General features: G+C 38.6%; 2 protein-coding genes across 4 annotated transcripts in view; both read left to right on the plus strand.

The window, feature by feature from the left end:
- Nucleotides 1–798: 798 nt before the first annotated feature.
- hoxb3a (homeobox B3a) overlaps nucleotides 799–20,503 on the plus strand; it is a 29,961-nt gene continuing 10,256 nt past the window's right edge. The window contains exons 1-2 of one of the 3 annotated variants that reach the window (XM_060901770.1): nucleotides 799–910; nucleotides 8,452–8,660. The gene's annotated coding sequence lies outside the window, so the exon portion shown is untranslated. Of the gene's footprint in view, nucleotides 911–8,451; nucleotides 8,661–16,730; nucleotides 17,489–19,999; nucleotide 20,503 lie in introns of those variants that run through there. The other 2 variants (XM_060901767.1, XM_060901771.1) reach the window with 2 other exon arrangements.
- hoxb4a (homeobox B4a) lies at nucleotides 3,892–6,753 on the plus strand. Its single transcript, XM_060901773.1, has 2 exons — nucleotides 3,892–4,420; nucleotides 5,330–6,753. Exons 1-2 carry the CDS (start codon nucleotides 3,997–3,999, stop codon nucleotides 5,644–5,646), a joined length of 741 nt encoding a protein of 246 aa, XP_060757756.1. The 5' UTR covers nucleotides 3,892–3,996; the 3' UTR covers nucleotides 5,647–6,753.

Genomic DNA, 20,503 nt, shown 5'->3' on the forward strand with positions numbered 1-20,503 from the left:
AAATGGACACTACTAGAATGCTTTGTTTGACAGTTGTGCTTTGTTTGTTAAGATCGAGGATACTTGGTTTTTAGAAATTAAAAAAAAAATCTCTGTGGTTGAACTGATTTGTAGATTTCAAAAGGCATTTAGAATGACACCCCCCACCACCACTCACCCCAAGTCATTTTTCTTCAAAGTACTGACCTGGGCACAATTCAATATGAGCACGCAAACTGTGCATGCATTACTATAGAACTTGCAAGTGGGAGAGACCCAGAGAAGGGGTGAACCGCAGGTCAGCGCGTCTAACAAATATTAAAATGTACTGGGACTTGTGACACGCCTCGCTGTTTAACAAAGACTGCCAAAGTGCGAGATTAATACGAAAACCTGAGAGTCCACAACAAAATGCCTTAAAGCGTCCAATGATATTGTAGTCTAATGCTCACGACGGAGCAAGTCTAACATGCATTTTATTTTTAGCACTTCTGAGAGGCAGCAGGCTACATTGTGAGAGGAAACCCCCTTCTTCTCGCCAAGAAAGGTTAAAGAGACAACGGGAACCGGACTGAGCGAGCCTTTTAGCGTATTATTATTATTATTATTATTATTATTATTATTATTATTATTATTATTATTGTTTTTTATGGGTCAGGTCTTGCGTTGTTTACAATTTTCGTGATCGAATCGCGGAAACGAGTGGGAGTTGCACGGACAAAGGTATCACGGCGAGGTCACGGGCTAAACCTGTGGCGTTAGAAAAAAGAGGGCGGGGGTGGCGGTGGGGCTCGCGGTACCGTCGTGACAGAAAGAAAGGCTTCGGAATAGCGACGGGGTCCCGTCCTGTTTGCGTCCAGCATATGGAGAAGGCGACATTTTGTGGACAGCGACCTCGGAGAAACGAGACACGACGTGCGAAGGCAAAAAAGTAAGTAAAGAAATTGGCCCTTCATTTACATATTGCCGCGCTCTCTTCTGCAGGTGTTTTGCCTGAGCGGACCACGTGTTTTAGTGCAGTGTGCCGAGCATGCCCCCCCCCCCCTTTCATAACGGAGTTATGAGTTTGATTTTCAGTTCTACAAAGTCGGGTAGCTGAGCGTGTGGGTTTTATATGGTGAATATTTATACCTTGGCTGAAGTCACTGATTCTGTGTTTCGAACGCCTGTGGGTGTACGCATTAACCCTATAATGAGGCAGATGGCTCGAGGTCCCAAAGCCTTTTAGAGGGAGATGGAGATGGGGTGAAGGCGAGGTCGGGGACTTCGGGAGGTGAAAGGGTTGAAGTAGACAGAAAGGACGAACTTTCTCCTTTTTCCCCCCATAATGGTATCCTAAATTTATCCATATAGCTTATTGTTATTGTAATTAACACATTGCTTTCGTACAACAAAAAATGCCTGCACAATAAAGGAAAATCTTGTTAAAAAATCTTACTCAAAAGCTAATATTAGCCCCAATGCTGGCCTTGCCATTTTAAAAATACAATAAAACTAACCTGAGCATGAAATTATGAGATTCAGATTAGAGGAAAAAGAGATGACCAAGAGAGAGAGGCTCTTTTTTAATTGCCAATCAGTAATAGCCAAAAGATGCGGATGCTGTAGAATAAGTATGAGATAGCTGCATTTTTTTGTATAACAAATACACAGTTGCAAGCACATACATGATAATAAATTTTAGTTTTAATGAATGAACGAATATTTCGATTTTTAAACATTTGACTTTATTTTAAGGAATTTACCCAACAATAAATTTAACTTTCACAATTTAAATTAAGAACGAAATTAGAATAGGTTAAGGTTAAGTTGAAAATGATGTCTATATATATAGGCATATTTATGGTTTCAGGTGTATTTTATTGTTAATAGTCTAAGTACCAAAATTATAACACTCTGTCATTTATGCCACGATGCACTGTATACTTTTAGCACGCGTTTCCAGAACTTTATAATATTAACAGAACACACACACACACACACACACACACACACACACACACACACATATATATATATATATATATATATATATATATATATATATATATATATATATATATATATATATATGAGAGAGAGAGAGAGAGAGAGAGAGAGAGAGAGAGAGAGAGAGAGTTGAGTTAAGACAGACAATAAGACAAAATTTTAGCAGTAAAATAAATTTTTTGCTCGGGTGTTTTTGTTTCCCTTTAAGTTCACAGTTCACAGCCTGTAAGCTAAACAGGGCTGACCTAAAACAAGAATTGGTGTTTTATTTTTCTGATTGCCTTTCATATTTACACTTTTTCCGGTCCGTGTATTGTGTTTTAGTTCCAATCTGCGGCATCCGATTGAAAAAATATATATATTTTTAGCACACAATGGCTGCAACTTGGGCATTGGATTTTATATATATATATATATATATATATATATATATATATATATATATATATATATATATATATATATATACGTGTGTACACACGTGTGTGTGTGTGTGTGTGTGTGTGTGTGTGTGTGTGTGTGTACGTATGCATGTATAAAATACAAGCCTATCGGTTGAAATGGTGCATATATACGTTCAAATTAATCCAAATGAACAATATACAGCGCTAATTCAACTCCAGGAGTTAATGAAAGGCTGGAAATTTACAGTGATTTGTTTGCTCCTGTATTTATTTTGCCAGATGTTCAGAGACTTGTAGCGTTGTTCTTCATTAACTGTACCATTAACGAGTAGCCTAAAAGTCTTGTTTTGTTTTTCTGTCGCATTAGCATTGTGTGTAAAGAAAGGGCCATTCTTAGTTATTCCTATTCCTTTAGTCGATCAATGATACAATAAAGGCAGATTACTCCAGGTGTAACACCTTGACATGGAGGAGGAGCAGTCAAGGTGAGTAACTCCATTCGATATCTGTCAAGAGGACACCTGTCATCTATATATACCCTGTAGATCCGGATTTGTGTGAACAGACACACAGTCACAAATTCGTATCTAGGGGAGTATGTAGTTGATATATAGACCGCAATGCAACATCGACGGAAAAAGAAGACATCAGTGTATAGCTTTAGGGTTTTTTCTTTTCTTTTTTTATTTAAAACAATACAAGTCTATCCGCACAAGGATGTCGTCAACGAAAATTTCAGTTTTTGTTTTATTTGAAGCACTTTTCAGTTTCGTGGAGTTGAAGACCAGTGATAATCACTCTGACATGTTCCTAGAAGCGTAAGAATCAAGGCAACGGCAAAGTATAAGCAATAGCAACGGTTAATGGTCAATTATGCTTGGGGTGTAACTCAAAATGCAGAATAAACGCGCTCTTTGTATGGGGAATGACTGCAGAGTGTGCTTCAATGCAAAAGACCTGAGTTTTGATTTAGGAGGCTTTGTAACCTGAATTAGTTGATGAATTTTCTATCGATCCTAAACAAGCCCAGATTTATCTCTGACACACAGATCACGCCACCTCCATTCTATCACCATTATTAGCAAGTGCATTTAAGAGCTTCGTCAGAGGGAGCAGTCTGCCCTTTCACTTGGTCTCGCTTTTCATGAGTACTGGAGAAAAATAAAGGAGTATTCAAGTTCAAAACATCTGAAGCACATTTTGGAGAGGAGTATGCATGTTCTCATTAAACTGAGGTACTCAAGACGAAAGAGAGGGGGAGTCGCTTAGTCTCGGAGGTCTCTGCTTATGTAAAAGTCCAGGCTGGCTTTATCGGCATGTCAGCTTTCGCTAATGAGTGTTTTGTTTCAACTGCCATTTTGTTAAACTGAAACCAACGCGTTAAAGTATGAAACGTGGTCGTACTGTCCCAAACTGTGCGTTGATATTGAGCACAATTTAAACTGCTTTTTTCCTCGTTTCCTAATCCGGGAATTGGAAGGATGCACGCCATTGGCTACTGCTGTCACGTGGACTCTTAACTTTGTTCACTTGACAGAAAGTAGGAGGGTTTTAGGAAACAGGAAAACGAGTAAAGGGATAGATATAAATTTTAGTATATTTTGTGTGCAATTCAAAGAAATTAATGGCCATGAGTTCCTATTTGATCAACTCCAACTATGTGGACCCCAAGTTTCCACCGTGTGAGGAGTACTCCCAAAGCGACTACCTACCCAGCCACTCTCCGGACTACTATAGCGCCCAGAGGCAAGAGCCATCGTTCCAGCATGAGTCGATCTACCATCAGCGGTCGGGCTGCGCCGATCCACCCTACTCGTCGTGTCAGGGTCCAGGGCAGCCCGCTGTGGTGATGTCTCCTCGGGGTCACGTACTAAACTCAGCTACACTCTCGACCCCTCTCCCAGAACCAAGCCACCACTGCGACTCGGTAACTCCAAGCCCTCCGCCTGCTTGCGGTCAGACCCCCATTAACCAAAGCACTCCTTCGGCTACTTCTCGAAAGGATCCCGTGGTGTACCCCTGGATGAAAAAAGTCCACGTAAATATCGGTAAGTGCAACTTAACTTCTTCGTCTCCGCGCGCAAACATTTCACACACTCTAGAACTCCTAATGTCGAGTGTTAAATCTATTGGTCCCCTTGTGAAGTAGCCTTTGGTCGAGATTTACGATCGGCTGTTTGCAGGGCAATATAATTACACCCCCCATAAATTTTTATTGCACTTCTTCTCAAAGTACCTTTAAAGTCTGTGCGACCTGCTCGTTCTAATTTCATCCCGGGAAGGTTTTATGAGTCCTCTAGTAACCCATAAGTTACAGTTTATGTTTTGGTAATTTGATTTTAAGTGGCTTAATGTAAAAACGCATATTTTGCTCTGTCACCTCTATATTATCCGTGAAAAGCTTTATGACAGATAAGATATTGACATTTATAAAGACACTAATGGCAAAGAAAACAAACCTGTTTAGGCCTAAACTATTATTCTGTAGTAATTACCAAGTTTTTCAAACCTATCACAGAGTGTACTGAAATAAGGCGATTGAGCCCTCAGTGTACTTGTTTAAAATTACCATCCAATACTAACTGAGTTAAGACATTAATGCAGTATTGTTGTTAAAACAGACTGCTGACATGGATGTTAATACGCTTTTCCACATGGAAAATAGGATATTTAATAGGTTGTGGATAAAGTTGACTTCTCTTAATTTTTGACTGTGCAAACATTAATTAGCTTTGACCTCACAGCATAGGCAATAATTGTCATTGTTTTTGGCTTTTTATATTTGGGAATTACATAAATCTCACACTGAATTACGCATTCAGATTGGTAACGTGTACAGGGTATACTTTTTTACGCGGGTAATAGTTTCTTCTGCGTATAATGAATGTGATTTAGTTGCGTGTCTTAAGTAACATATTGTGTGACATTTGTTAACGTGTCGCTCTGTTTTCCCGCAGTGAGCCCGAACTATTCGGGGGGAGAACCCAAGCGCTCGCGCACGGCTTACACACGACAGCAAGTTCTTGAGCTGGAGAAAGAGTTCCACTACAATCGCTACCTAACTCGCCGGCGAAGGGTGGAAATTGCTCATACCCTTTGCCTCTCCGAACGACAGATAAAGATCTGGTTTCAAAACCGGCGTATGAAGTGGAAGAAAGACCATAAGCTGCCCAACACGAAGATCCGCTCCAGCAGCTCAGCCAACTCGAGTTTAAACGGCGGCCCCTTGTGCAGTAATCAGAACCGTGCTAGCGGACCTCCACAGACTCTATAGCTTGCTTGAGCTCATCAGAAAGACACACATTTTAAGACCTCAGTTTTAGGAGTGAGGCCCTAGCAATTCTCAACCCTCTCATCGCTTGTAAACGACATGGATATAACACGAGGTTGGGTAATGATAAGGTGCACAGGGAAAAATATTTTAAAACACAAATGGGGTGAAGACTCGAACTCAAACACTTCCACATTTGTGCTCACTTCCAGTTCAGTTCTATCCTGTGCCCTTCTTGGTTCCTGCTCCCTCGACCCCTCCATAACAACAGAAGGCAGCAGACAGTTTTCAGATTTGGTGAAGATGGATCCCTGCTTCATCTTTAATCATGCCAAACTCAGTCCCATTTGTCATGTTTACTCTGTGGCACAAAGGATGAACCGTAGGCCTGCCCATTACCTCGACGTCTAGAATTGTGCCTAATAAATGAGTCTCCTTGTTTTGTCAAGAGCCATTTTCAAAACCCCCTTTCTTTGCTGGCTTGTAGCCTACAAAAGTAGCCGAACATTGTTCTCTTAATATGAAGCTATTCTTTCTCTCTAACGTTACTCTTACATTTAATACTTTGTTTTGCCAGTGGGGTTGATTAAGATTGTATGAGATCTAGATGTCCTTCCTTGGATATACGAGAGCCTTACTGGTCACGTTTGTGTCTAGTTATTTAGCGCATTTCAAATTTAAAACAGGGAAATCAGACGGTGTGTACGAAAATATTTGATTTAGGTATTATTCATATTCAGTTGAAAGTAAGAACAGTTGAATCAAACTGGGCATATAGATAACCAAAACAATACAATGCAAAACTATTTAAAATGAGCACTGCTAAATACTATTTGAATTACCTCAGTTGATAGTTTTTTATATATATGTATATGTTTTTGTTGTCTAGTTTTATGAAGTGACAAGTTTGAAGTCATTTGGTCAGAATGCAATTTTCTGCAAAAATATCAGCATTTATTTGTACGTTGCAATGTAATTTAAATATTCGTGTCGCCAGGGCTGTGTAGAGAAAATGCGTATATTGCATGAATGAATGAGCTACACTATTTTTCGTTTTTTCTATTACCTCGTCTTTAAGTTTCTGTTTTTATTCTACGTCAAATAAACATATGCACATATGTCTTTCTTTCTTTCTTTCTTTCTTTCTTTCTTTCTTTCTTTCTTTCTTTCTTTCTTTCTTTCTTTCTTTCTTTCTTTCTTTCTTTCCTTTTGATGTGTTCTGATGTGTTTTATCGTTTATAAGATTATTTTTTACATTCCAAAGAACGGTCTTCCTGGTGATGATGTATTTTCCTTTTTCACATTCCTATGTCTCTTCTTTTCTGCTTAGGCCTTTCACTGTACACCTTTGTTATTTGTAAATAGCCATAGAAATTTAATAAATAAAAAAATAATAATCACTGTATTTTTCTCGTGTCCTGTCCTCTTGTGGAGTTTGATAGCAGATGTGTTACGTGGAGGCGGTGATTGCCATTAATCGTAATATCAGCTGATAAATAACAAACATTTTTCATTCAATGTGGGTCAATTACAGCCAATATTTGTAAAACCATTGGCAGTGTCCTGTCCTAAATATCACTGTATAATTGATATTGTCGGTCTCCGAGTAATCCTAATACATTAGGCATTGTAATCTAGTTCTAAATCACAAAACACGTCCCTTCAGTTTTCTCGTTAATTTAATGTTGCACACCCATCTGCTCCTCGAAGCAGAACAGGATCACTGAAATGTGTTGCTCCGTTTGAAAATAAGGCAGGAAGGTTCGTAGGGTTTTTAAAGGATTTAATGAGTATAATTTTTGCACAGAGGTGTTGGGTGTTTTGCCAGCGCAAGCTGTGTTTTTATTGCAAAGGAGCGGGCCAGTGCCATAGCTCAAACGCTGACAACCAAATAGATAATCAAGAAGACAAATGGCTTCTTTAGGATTGCACAGCCTTCGTATTAATTTTCATTTTCTTTTCTTACAGTAGGTATCGAAAATATAGAGCCGGAGAAAATAGCATTCCGTAAGCCGGAGTTGAACAAAGTGTGGCCTTAAATTGGCCTGCTAGCATTTTGTGCCATCCAGAAAATTTTCTATTACTTGCTTGTTGACATCAGCGTGTCCTCTCGCCACATATCCCGCTTCAGCCATTTGTCTGATTTTCACCCTTTATTTGTGAAATGTTCTCTTTAAATTACTAACCCCATAAACTTCAGCCTGCTCAAATGTAAGCAGTCAATGAAAAGCACAATATATATTTAATGTACGTACCATGTGCAGGTTATTTACATTATAAAAACTGAAGTTTGTTAGGATTACTTTTTTATTTAATTAATTAATCAACCCCCCCCCCCCCCCCCCCCCCCCCCCCCGGGCTAAAAATAACACCGAATATAGAAAAAAAAAACCCTAAACTCTAACATCACGTATAGCTAAAGCGATAAACATATATGAAGCCTACATCACGATTTAAATTAAAGATGTTATGCCTGAATATGATGTTAAAATTACAGAATGAATAGTCTGCATACACCTCCAGCACATTTCCCCACAGAAAAGCCTGTTTAGAACGGAATATATTCGTGTGTGGTATCTAATATAATGTCACCTTGGAATTCTATTCTCGTGCGAGAGCCTGCCATAATTTAGAGAAAAGGCCTAGGCCATGGAGGTCTGAATAGGGTGAGCAGATTTCTTTTAAGGGTTTCAAAAGTTCATCGCCATTATTTGTAGACAGATGCCCGAAGAAAAATGTGAGAATTATACAAAAAAATCATTAATCACAGCTTCTCTTTAAACAAGTCCTCTCTCTATTGTTATTCAGCAGCACAACTGCACAGACCTTCTGCTAGGAGGGCAGTAAGATCTTGGAGGACACTTGAAGACACCCCCTCCTTTCCCCACCACCAATTTACCAAGTCATGCCACAAGAAAACTTTTTTTTTTGGCAAAGAATGCCGCATGAACAAGATTATTGAAGAAATGATTGCACAAGTGAATATCTTCACCGGACAAGAGATGACAGCAATTAAGGTAAAAGGCTTTATTTTGTTTGCAAGTTTTATTGCCTTATGTCTCTGTCCTCACAGTCGGATAGCATCAGCACAAATGTTGTAGTGTCGTTCCTGACTGCTTTGATAGGAAACGTGACTTGTGGGAAGCATCCGTTGTGACTTTGTGGTTACGTTGTGTTTTTATGTTTCACTGAAGGATGGTCCAAATGTTTTTGTCCTGACACCTTTGTAATGAGACCAAGAATTGTCTTTATGTTACTGTCCCTGAAAGGGTGAAAGGGTGAGATTTGCTTCGAGACAGAAGAGACAGAGGAGATTGGGGAGGGGGGGGGTGGGGGGGTGGTGAGGGTGGAGGTAGAGTGTGGGTTAATATTAAAGAATTCAAATATGCATGTGGGGTCAACGATTGGTATATATTGGAGCTTCAGATTTGCTTCAGATTTGTTTTCTTTGTTTCAAAAGATGTTGGTAATGTGTTGGTTATTCAATCGCTCGCATAAACTCTGGTTTATGGCTGTTTATTTCTTTTGCAAGTCATATTGCTTTTTGCACTACGTTGCAGTTCTGTTCTACCAAAGCGCTTGGGTGGCACACAGGTGCAAAAACGGCCGGCTTCTAGAATGAATTGTTTAATGCTCTATTGGCCAGAAAAGAATTAAAAGGACGGTAGAGAATGTTTCGAAAGCAGAAACAATTTGCCTAAAACAAACGGCATGTAGCAAATTGCTTCAATGCTTTTGCTTGTCGCTGTGTGCTTAGATGAGCACCACTGCATCTGATAACACACTCACCACCATTTAACCCCTGCGAATCAATCGCTACCGTATATTGAAAAAGGTCGGCAGTTCTGGCTCACGGCATTTACATCCCCTGTGGACCTGCGTGGCATGAAGCGTGGTCAACAGAAACAAATTGTAAAAATATAGGAATTCGTATCGGGATAAGGAATGAGGGGAAAAAAATCAATTCTTGGGCACAATGACTGCGATGGGTTCAAACAGAGGACACGTTTTTCTGACCGATTAGGTCTGTTGCGAAGACACAGACTGACCCTTTGAAACCCTTGACCCGGCACAGGCTGGACTGCGCTCTGTGTTCCATGGCCAGCAAAGGCCCAGGGCGAGTTTGTCATAACAGCGCGGTCGGGGCACTGTAACCTGAGGGCAATATGCTATCTCTTTCCTCAGACAGTCGTGTAAACCAACGGGGCCCTTAAAACAACAGGAGTCGCGGCCTTGCCAAGACCTTTTCTTCCACGTGTCTTTCTTGTTTCGGGTTTCAAACCCCTTAGACTACACGTTCACCACATATATCATGCTTTGCAGGACGCTCTTCTCAACATCTCCCAACTAGCTCCCCAGGTCCTTAGTGAAGCCGTATATTTCGGAAATAGTTTATGTGCAAGAGAAATCAAGAGGACCCTTTACCACCAAAATATAACGGCTTTTTCGTGTGACAACTCTTCATATTGTATCATCCATACCCCTCCCTCTGGTTCTTCTGATATTGGTCTATACTCCCATCCGTAAAGCCCTCCAAGATTTGTTGGAAGGTTGAGCCACTTGGCCCTGTAGCACTGTTGTGGTGGTGTGGTGCCTGCTTTAACTCACGCCACTAATTGCGAAACAAATAGCCTTCGCGCATTGCTGAATTATTATTCTGAAAAGCCGCAGAGCGGAGGTCAGCACTGCGTAGTCACAGAGATATATAGCCCGCGCGCGCCAGCTTTGTGTCCTGTACAGACAGTCTCTCTCTCTCTCTCTCTCTCTCTCTCTTTGTGTGTGTGTGTGTGTGTGTGTGTGTGTGTGTGTGTGTGTGTGTGTGTGTGTGTGTGTGTGTGTGGACACATATTAAGAAAGGCAAATCGCCATTGTTAACAGTTCCAGCAAAATGATTACCCTTTTACCTGCTTTTGTAATCTCAGATAGCAGCAATATGACTGTAACATTTATCCTCTGTAAACAAAGCTTACAAGGTCTATTTAGAAAATATGTATATTTTTTTATTTTGAGAGTCACAGCTCAATACTCAATTACTTTCCTTTAACCTTCTATCTTCCCAACTGGGTGCTCGTCTTTTGATATTAATATTTAACTAACTCAGTGGTTGCTGTGATAGAGATACCATTATGGCCACAGACAGCCAAGACTAATGAGTGTGCTCACTGAAGAGGAATATTCTGGATTTCGAGGAACCTTTACATTTAATCCAAAGTTTTTGAAAACATAGCCACGTAAATATATGAATGATATATGAATGTACAGATAATAAAAATTAGGTATAAAATGAGAAGAGAGTTTTGTCTACTAACCTAATTTGAGTGCAAATTACTTAAACTAACAATGTGTTTAATAATAATAATAATAATAATAATAATAATAATAATAATAATAATAACCTCGCAGCCTAACCTCAGCTCATTGCATTTATCAATGCTACTGGTTGTGGTCTGAATTATACAATGAACCTGTTCGTTAAAACAAATTTTACCTGACTTTAAGACGCAATTTTTCACCGTTTGCTGAAACAAATGTTAAATAAATGAAGATTTTCGCCATTCGCTGATATCCCGCGGTGTTGCGCACAGAAAGGCGTTTTAATGGGGTTGACAGATTTACGGTACACAATAAAAGAAGGGTTACGGTGCGCCGTAAATCAATCTGCTCTCTACAAACCTAACCTTTATAGACATTTTCTGTTTACATATGAACAGTTCAGCTTTATTTGACATTTAAATTCTTAGTATAATAATAATAATAATAATAATAATAATAATAATAATAATAATAATAATAGTTTCCTCTTCTGCTTCTGCTTCTTCTTGGCACGTTGTACCTAGTCATAAATTCAGGTCATTTTATATTTTCTACGTCTAATCAGATCGACAAGTCAGTTGGACGTGAATTAACTCAATATGTATTTGTATTTGAATTATTTCCTCATTTACTCTGTCCTACGAAGGTATGACAATAAAATCTCATTCGTTTCACTATTAGAAGAATACACTTGCCTTTTAAAATTTCTCAGCATATAAAAAGAAACAGTTCCTTACAAAATCCACGAAATCATATATATATATATATATATATATATATATATATATATATCAGTGCCAGCGTTTTGAGTCATTCAGTTGCTCCTTTAGATTATTTGAGGCGGGATTTCCACCTTTGGTGGACTATAATTAATAATCAGTAGTGTTTACGTTACACATTCTGGCATTCGCATATCTTAAGCTCTCATATTTTTAACAAATGTTCCTGAACCACGGTTTTAGTTACACATGGCACATTCTTGTTGGATTTGCATTTCTTATCAAATTGTATTAGCTAATTGAGTGTGAGATAGCTCACTTTCCCTCAAAGGAGTACACGCGGCACGTTCCGCACTTTGCATTTCTTTTATCAATGCTCTGAGCTGTTTTGACTGCTTGTAGTGAAAGGAAAAGTGTAAGTGGTTTGACGGTAGACTTTTCGATGCACACAGCAATTATTGCTATTGTTTGACCTTCAAGAGTCTCCGAACGACTAAAGCCTCATGTCTATTGTTTCGGTGTAGCTCTAAGGAGAATAAGTGCCATTGTTTCCTCGAGCTGAGCGCCTCTTTGAGGCATGCTACCTGTCTTTAATTCGCATAAATGTTATAGCTAAACATACGAGTATTTAAAATAAATTTTAATATTAAATATGGCCTTGCAAACCACAAATTTACCCAACGACACATGGATTTGTATTCTAAAGTCGTTTCCATATCAATTATCACATAACACTGGATTGCTGTCTTAAATTTTATAGCATGGTCGTAATAGTGAGAACTGGGAATGTGATATCAGTTGTAATTCCAACAATCATTCGTCAGAGGGCTTGTTATCATAAATATTTTCTTGGGAGACACATCTAAGATTGTATATATTTTATCATTTTGTGCAGAATATAGTTTCTCTATAGACATATTATTCTGGCAACAAAAAGGGAGGACATTGAATTTTACAAGTTTAAAAGAAACAAAAATGCACACATTCGTATGACAAATCATGAGAAAATCTAACATAACATCTTCATAGTTGTCAAGAGGAGATAAAAACCTAAAAAAATAAAAAGACTACAAATGTATCGTGATAAACACACAAGTCGAAGATGAAAGACGATTATATAATTTCAGGTTTCACGTTACATCCGTCTTTCTCTCATATTTAGTAGGCTGTATCACATTTACTTACCGTCTAATCTTTGAAACATAAGAAATGTGTATATAACATTGATATTTTTCTGTGCCAGAAACAAAAGCAACTTAGAGTATAGCTGTGGAGTGTTGGGTCATAGTGGTCCCGCAAGCGTGAAAGCCGAGGTACCCCATCCCCCCTCCTGGTCACGTGATTCATTAAATAATTAATGCAGTGGTTGCAGAATAGATATGTATTCCTCAGGAATATCGCAGACATGGTCTCCTAGTGTCTGACGTGAAATTCAACTGCCCTTTTAAAAACAAGCCCTATAGCAGAGCGAAAAAAAACGAAGGTAGAGACCCTCACGGAGGCTGCAATAAAACAAATTTGGACGGGGAGCATCTCACCGTCTGGAGCTTGTGAGTATACCATAAATCGGGGAACCACGCGAGTACCACCGCCGCCATTCTTCCAGGCTTGCCCATCTCCCTGCATTTATTTGATTTTTTTTTTTTTGGTGTTGTGGTAAATATCATCCAGAAATACTCATCCTGATCATTACTTGTCATCCTGCATGTCTCAAAAGCCCATTCCATCGTTCGAATTTTACTGACAAGAAGATGTCACTGCATCGCACTGTACACAGTTCATATCAAAGTTTATATATATATATATATATATATATATATATATATATATATATATATATATATATATATATATATATATATATATATATATATATATTTGTGGCTTCTTGTTCTTTGGCTTACTGTTACCATAACCCTTTCTCTAGATCTGCATGTCCCACTCTCTCTCTCTCCCTCTCTCCCTCTCTCTCTCCCTCTCCCTCTCCCATATTTTCAGCCAGCTACTTTGCTTGATTTATAGTGAGGTGTGTGTCAGCGGCAGCGGGGCTGCCATTGTGTATTTGTGAGAGAGTTACGTTGTTTATGGCGGTCTTCGCAATAAATCATCTCTCTTGGAATATGATGGGCGAGCGGTGATACGCGGAAGTGAAAACAACATTCAAGGATTCACGTTTAGCTGACTAGTTTTTCGTTTTCAAACGGTATTATGCAGTTCTAGCTTTGCCCGTATCATGCATGCTAAGGTGATTACGGCGGGCGAGATACGGCAATGGATCAGGGTTAATATGAAAGTTATGTAGCTCTAGGTCTTGAGTTATTGCATATGCGTACCAATTAAGGGAAGATGTGTTTAAATTTGGCAGTGCGGGAACCACCTCGTAGGTATGTAAATCTCATAAAAGCCCTCGCGACCGCCTGCAAATTTATAGCCAGAGGTCTTACACTTGGGCTTCAGTCGGCTTTCGCCAGAACATTAAAACTTAACTTGGATACAGACTTAGTACAGGTGACCTGTAACGGTTTGAGTGGGAAAAAAACACCCAAAAACCCAGGCCACAGAATAGGATAAGGTCACCCACAAACTAGCTAATAATTCCGAATTACATACATATGTGTAACCTGTAATCTTTTCAGTAAATGCTTCCTCTTCATCATATCCATTGAAGCATAAAAATATGACACTGGGACGTGCTTTAGTCACCATTGTGTGAGTAAGCACAAGATGAAAGAATAGTATCTTCTACAGTGGTTATCGTGCTGAAAAAAATAGAGTAGGTCTGTAGCTAGCATACACAGATGAGGGGGTTTGTTTATACTACCCATAACATCGTTTATGACGTGTCCCTTTTCGTTGAGAGTGTAATATTTGTGCGGTGCACGTGTAATATTTGTACTGAGGTGCAGGTCTTCAAACAAAACGAGTCATTTTATTAAAAAAAATTTTATTCATATTTTATCAATGATAAATATATAATATAATGTAATGCAAACTTCACACGTTTATACAACACTTTGCACATACGAGTATCATAAATATATACTGTTGGTAACAGTCTACCAGCAAAATTAACAATAATTCATCTATTCATGTGTCATAATCACCTCATCCTAATCAGGGTGGATCCGGAGCTTTGTTGTTAATACACAGTGATTAGGTGTCCATTCGAACACATTGGTAATAATAATAATAATAATAATAATAATAATAATAATAATAGAAGCAATGTAGCAATACTTAATTGCTATTATTGTTACCTGTGCTTGTCTGTTTGTTTCTCCACTTCATCCTGGTCGTAGATACCTTTTATAGCAAAATTAGAAGAGTATGTGGCTGTTATCAAATATTAATGAGTGCAGTTGCATTGGGTGAACACTTTCATATTTTTAATTCCGGTAGCATTTCTTGTTGCCGGGCCGAATGTCAAAAATAATTTCCAATCTCATTTTGGAGGATGCTTATGGGGCCCTTCGGACATCTTTCTTTCAGGAGCTCAACAAGCACATCTTGTCTCTGATGTCCTTTGTAACAAACGAGTAGTTGAGTTCAGGATTCAAAATAACGTTGAGTATGGAGCAGCTATATTTATGCAAATATCCTATATCTAAATAACATATATATTACTATAAAGCTATGATAGATTATTATTATTATTATTATTATTATTATTATTATTATTATTATTGGTATTGTTGTTGATGATATTCTATGGTTTTGCTTTGATCACGGACAAACAGGTCCCCCCCCCCCCAAGGTTAAAAAACCCCCACAAAAAACAAGTAAACAAAGCTTCAGGAATTATTACTGTGAAAACCTAAACCAAACGAAAGCATTTGGCTACTCTGTGATTATAAGTGCATATGCATATTTACAAAGTTGCCATACTGGGGATAAGATTCTCGAGACCTCAAACAAGAAGAGTAAGAAAACATTTAGGTTACAATTTATCAAAACAAGAACAGCTGTTTGGTTGTTATTAATTGCAATGGAATAATACGTTGTGATATAAAATTATTTTGGCTAAACCTAGTCCTATGTATAGCCAGTTAAGTGTCAAAAAAATGTGACAACAAATATGTACCCGAATATATATATATATATATATATATATATATATATATATATATATATATAGTTATTTTGTGTATTTTTCCTCGAGACATCTTTGTCCATGTATTTCTCTGAAATTAGTCTATGGGAAAATGTTCAAACAACGTGCAAAAAAAAAAAAAAATCTACTATGCAATAAAAACGAGCACATTTAGTGAAATAGAGACGCTTTTGGCTTATATGTGCTTTTAAAGCAGGTATTTACTTAGCATAGTGGTAATAGCCAATCATCGTTTTATTTTCTAATATTTTTTGTTTGGAAAGAAGAGATTTTTTTATTAACTTTGTGGTAAATCTAATACTATCAAACTTTCTGAGTTTTGACTCATTTGAGCATTTTCAGGTGTTTCCCTGACCTCGTTTGAAAATAAATCAATATCAAATCTCGCGCCAATTCATAAAGGTCTGAGCAGAGGAGCAATTAAAAACGCATGAGGAATGACATGAAGTGAAGAAATGAAAGAAATGAGCGAAAGATATCCAGAGCCAGTGCGGAGGGTTTTCACAAAGTTCTAGCTTGGGGTCAGAGAGCTAAGAAAACATTACCTGGAATGTTCGGAGGAATTAATACTTTTTATTTGCGTCTCCATAGAATAGGATAGGCACGTTTACTGTCCTCACACTTTTAAGGAGATAGGTGAGCTTTCTTCTTTGTTTCCTTTCTCACATTCAATTATTCGTGTGTGTGTGTGTGTGTGTGTGTGTGTGTGTGTGTGTGTGTGTGTGTGTGTGTGTGTGTGTGTGTGTGTGAGAGAGAGAGAGAGAGAGAGAGAGAGAGAGAGAGAGATATTTCACATGGGTGTTTTTTTCTATTCTCTCTGGGTATTGTACAACCCAGTACACAAAGCATTCAAGGAACAAGGCCAAGTGCATTTGCTTACCTTCTGAATATTTTACATGTCATTTGATACAATTTGTAAAAATGCTAAATTTAAAAACTTACAAAACGCAGTAAACAAACCAGTGTTTGCCAAGTATTAGCATATCTCAAAAGACAATTGTCCTATTTCTTAACATGCAGTTAGAACTCAGCTTCTATCAGAATGTCGGTTGTCTTCGGAAAATCGACCAGCAATGAGACTTGTGCTCGCCTTGTTGAAGCCCCCAGGTTGCAATGACCATATGTCCCGTGTGTTGGCCCAGGAGCCGTGCAGTTCCCTATTGGGCAGAGGATGTCTTCTCCACCCTATGTGTTCTGTCAGTCCACTGGTTCACTAGTTCACCGTGTCAATCCACGCTGCTTCGCGCAGGCAGCGAGAAGCAGAAAGGCATCTAGACGGTAGAGGTGGAAGCTTTCGCCTGCTGGTTACTGCTGACTCTGACGAGCCACACGCCGAGAAGTGGAGTCCGAAATTCTGCAGATTGTGGAAAAACGGTGCACTAAAGACCATTCATTTAAGGACGTCTAAGTAGCTTGCGCGTTCTAGTAACGTCTCTGGCCAAACACGCGCGATTTCCCCCTATACAAATTGTCGAATTTATATACATTTCTTTTTTTAATTACTTGTTTTAAAATATTTGATCGTAAGACCTTTAGTACACCAAGAAGTCTAAGTTTTCGTTCTCGTCGTCCTAAACCCTCAGAAACTGTTGCGGAAAAATACATTCCGTGACTTGTTCGTCTGTTCCATGGGCGTCTTGAACAAATATTCCAAAACCAGGGCCATTTTCGTTGAAGAGACTGAAGGAATGCTGGAAGTCAGGTAAGGTCTGCAAGCTCCAACTGACACCACATGCCTGGATTCTTCCTAGTGTCCTGAGCTCCTCTGCCGACAAGTCATTAATTATCCGTTGTGTGTCTCAGGCTGGAGCCATCCCTGGGTGTGCCCAGGCTAGAAAACCTTTTGTTTTCAAACAACTGACGATAGATGCCTTCAAATAGGTAACTGAACAGGGCTTAAGGTTGCCGTTCCGTACTCTAAACGTCTTATTTGCCCTTACTTGTATCTAGCCTTTCAATTAAGTTTCCCTAGGCTTTACACCACCTTATAAAAGTTTCGAAGAAGAGGCATGCTTTAGTGATTTATGACCCGAAGAAAGGACTGCTTACTCAAGCAGCTCCCAGTTTAGATTCATGCTCCAGCCCTTATTTATGGTACAGGAATCCAAAAATGCACACCTTATGATCACTATTTGTTCTCTTTTTTGAAATTAGGATTCTACATTGCTATATGTGAAACAACTGGCGTCCCTGAAACTTCCAGCAGCCTGACTTAACGAAGCAGTGTCTAATAATTCAAGTATGGCCTCTAGGTGGATGATTATAGTGAAACCTAAGGTCTCCTTTTAATTTTCCCACACCTTATATGTGAACGTGGGTTTTATAAGGAAATAAAATGATATGTCTTTGAGTTGTCTTGACATCAAGTGCTCATCAGTAGGATTGTAAGGTTGTGTATTTCATGCTTTCACAGTTGTCCATAATGTCGTAGCGTTCTTTCTGAGGACATGACAGTACCCCTCTCGAATTCCTGGACACATGTTGCTCCTTCATATAGCTGAATACAAGGAATTTGATACAAAGAGTTTATTAGCAATTTGTACCATTTTTAGTCTTTAACGTGCAGAACATTTCTTTGGGTATCTAAAACATTATGGTGTTTTAATCCAGTCAGAGTGGAAAGCCTACTTCAACTTACTTTAACTGTGGAATTATTTATTTAGTTCAGTACTAATCAGGTTTATGGAATAAGTACATCAAGTCGTATGCCTCCTATACACATTCAACTTAATTTTGATTGACTTCCTCATCATTTTCACTTTTAATAACGTTATTCTGGGGGAAACATGCTAGATATTTTAGGTTATCTTTACACCCCAAACTCCACGCAATGTTCTGCTAATCAGAGTTGGCGAGACAGGAAAATTATATTGTGATCTAACGGTTTATGCTTTGTAAATAACGTGTACAGTAAAACCGCAAAACTGTATGTCCCTATGATTTAATTGATTTTACCATAAATCACTGACAGAGGACCAGAAACAGAGAGAATGTTAGGTTAGTGCAATATCTGTCATGTTTCGTAATGCCACAAATTTATACTTGGTGTAGCAAAGAAGTAGTAGATACTTTTTCCCCCACAATTCTGACTGCTTACGGGAAGCAGTTTTTGTTTGCAGTGGCACAAAATCTTGATGTTCATTCAACAGCTGCCACTTGCATGTTTATTCAAATATATAGTTGAGTTTATTTAACATGGGCAAATTAATTTCAGTGCCTTTCATTGCCTTATTTTACTCTCAATAATTTAAGGTGGTATTGGAGAAAAGCTAGGTGTCAATACGACAACTAGCACATGAAGAAGTCTTGGCCTCCTGAGTCGTTTGTCATATTTCGTGGACCTGGCACTTTTTGAGCCCAGAGGCCATGAGACTCCGTTGACCCAGATTCCTCCAATCGTCCTCTTTGTGCTTTTCTATTGAGACCAAGTTAAATATTAGCCATCATGAGCCTTGTTGGTCTTTAAAAATTAACTTCTTCCACAAAAAAGCCATGGATTTTAGTGGTATCGCAAACTAAGTAAAGCACTTGTAAACGAGGTTATCATAGGCCATCTCTATACTAATTATATTCCAAACATGAATATGTACCATAGGCCTACATACAGGGTATTTATAATATGTAGTATATAATATCAAAATTAAGTTAATGTAATACGAGGAAGTGAAACTTCTCTATGAAGAAATATGTTATATAAGTTAAATTATAATTATAAAAAACCCATAGCATATCTAACGAATACTCATGTTTATAGCTTACGTTTCTTGAAGTTCCGTGGGGATCGAGTCGAGCATTTTGGGAAGGTCAGTGCTCGAATGGGAGTTAATTATAATTCGGGCATGTATACTATATGAGGATATACGTGGGTGTCAGAAACCAAGCCCACTGCTCACTCACTCTCCGAGCACTTGCCGAAACCTCCATTAACGTTTAAGATTGGACGTTTGCAAGTTTGGAGTGTTGAAAGCTCCATGTCATCCGTCAGAATGCAAAAGAAAAGAAGATATATAGCGACCATTTTTTCAGCTTAAACCAAAGTTGTCACATTTGGTTAAACGAATTAGACAAATGGACTCTAGAGTACATAGCTTATATATTTTTTTCAGCTTTGCTGTATTTTTTTTTTCCAGTTTTGCTATGTTTAAGTGTGTTGTAGGCAAGTCTGGGTAAGCTAAAGTCATATGAGAGAGAGAGAGAGAGAGAGAGAGAGAGAGAGAGAGAGAGAGAGAGAGAGAGAGAGATTGCCAATAAAGTTGGACATTTAAATGTTTACTACGTGAGCTGCTCTGAGAGTGTATTATGTCTGTAATATGGGGTTTCAACAAAGCATTGGTTTTATTGAAAATCTGTGTCTGGTGAAGAGACCTCAGCTCCCAAAAGCCAGGGCATCCACTTAATATGCATTTTGATAAATTATGCAGGAGTCCTTTGTTGCAAAGGCTGCAGAAATGAATCAAAGGCGAGCCCCGCAGTTGTTACCGTCCGTTTTTTCGATACCCTTCGCAATAATCGAAACCTTCTGGAGGCTTTCATTCTGTAGATTTGAGTCTGGTTCTGTTTCGAGTAAAATATCGTTGATGTCTTGCTTCTTTCCTGGCCAATTCCCCCACTAAAAATTGGCTCATCAGCTCTTCTGGCTGGAAGCTGCCTCCTCCCTTTGTTCTGAGCGCAGCAGCGTTCGTGCTTGCGGGGGAAGGATCACCCTTCACTTTCTAGG

The sequence above is a fragment of the Neoarius graeffei genome, chromosome 20 (assembly GCF_027579695.1).
Source record: "Neoarius graeffei isolate fNeoGra1 chromosome 20, fNeoGra1.pri, whole genome shotgun sequence".
Taxonomy (NCBI): Eukaryota; Metazoa; Chordata; class Actinopteri; order Siluriformes; family Ariidae; genus Neoarius; species Neoarius graeffei.

Coding starts and splice junctions, on each gene's coding strand:
- hoxb4a (XM_060901773.1), top strand. CDS start 3,997: ATGGCCATGAGTTCCTATTTGATCAACTCCAACTATGTGGACCCCAAG. Junction 4,421..5,329: donor AAAAGTCCACGTAAATATCG/GTAAGTGCAACT, acceptor GTTTTCCCGCAG/TGAGCCCGAACTATTCGGGG.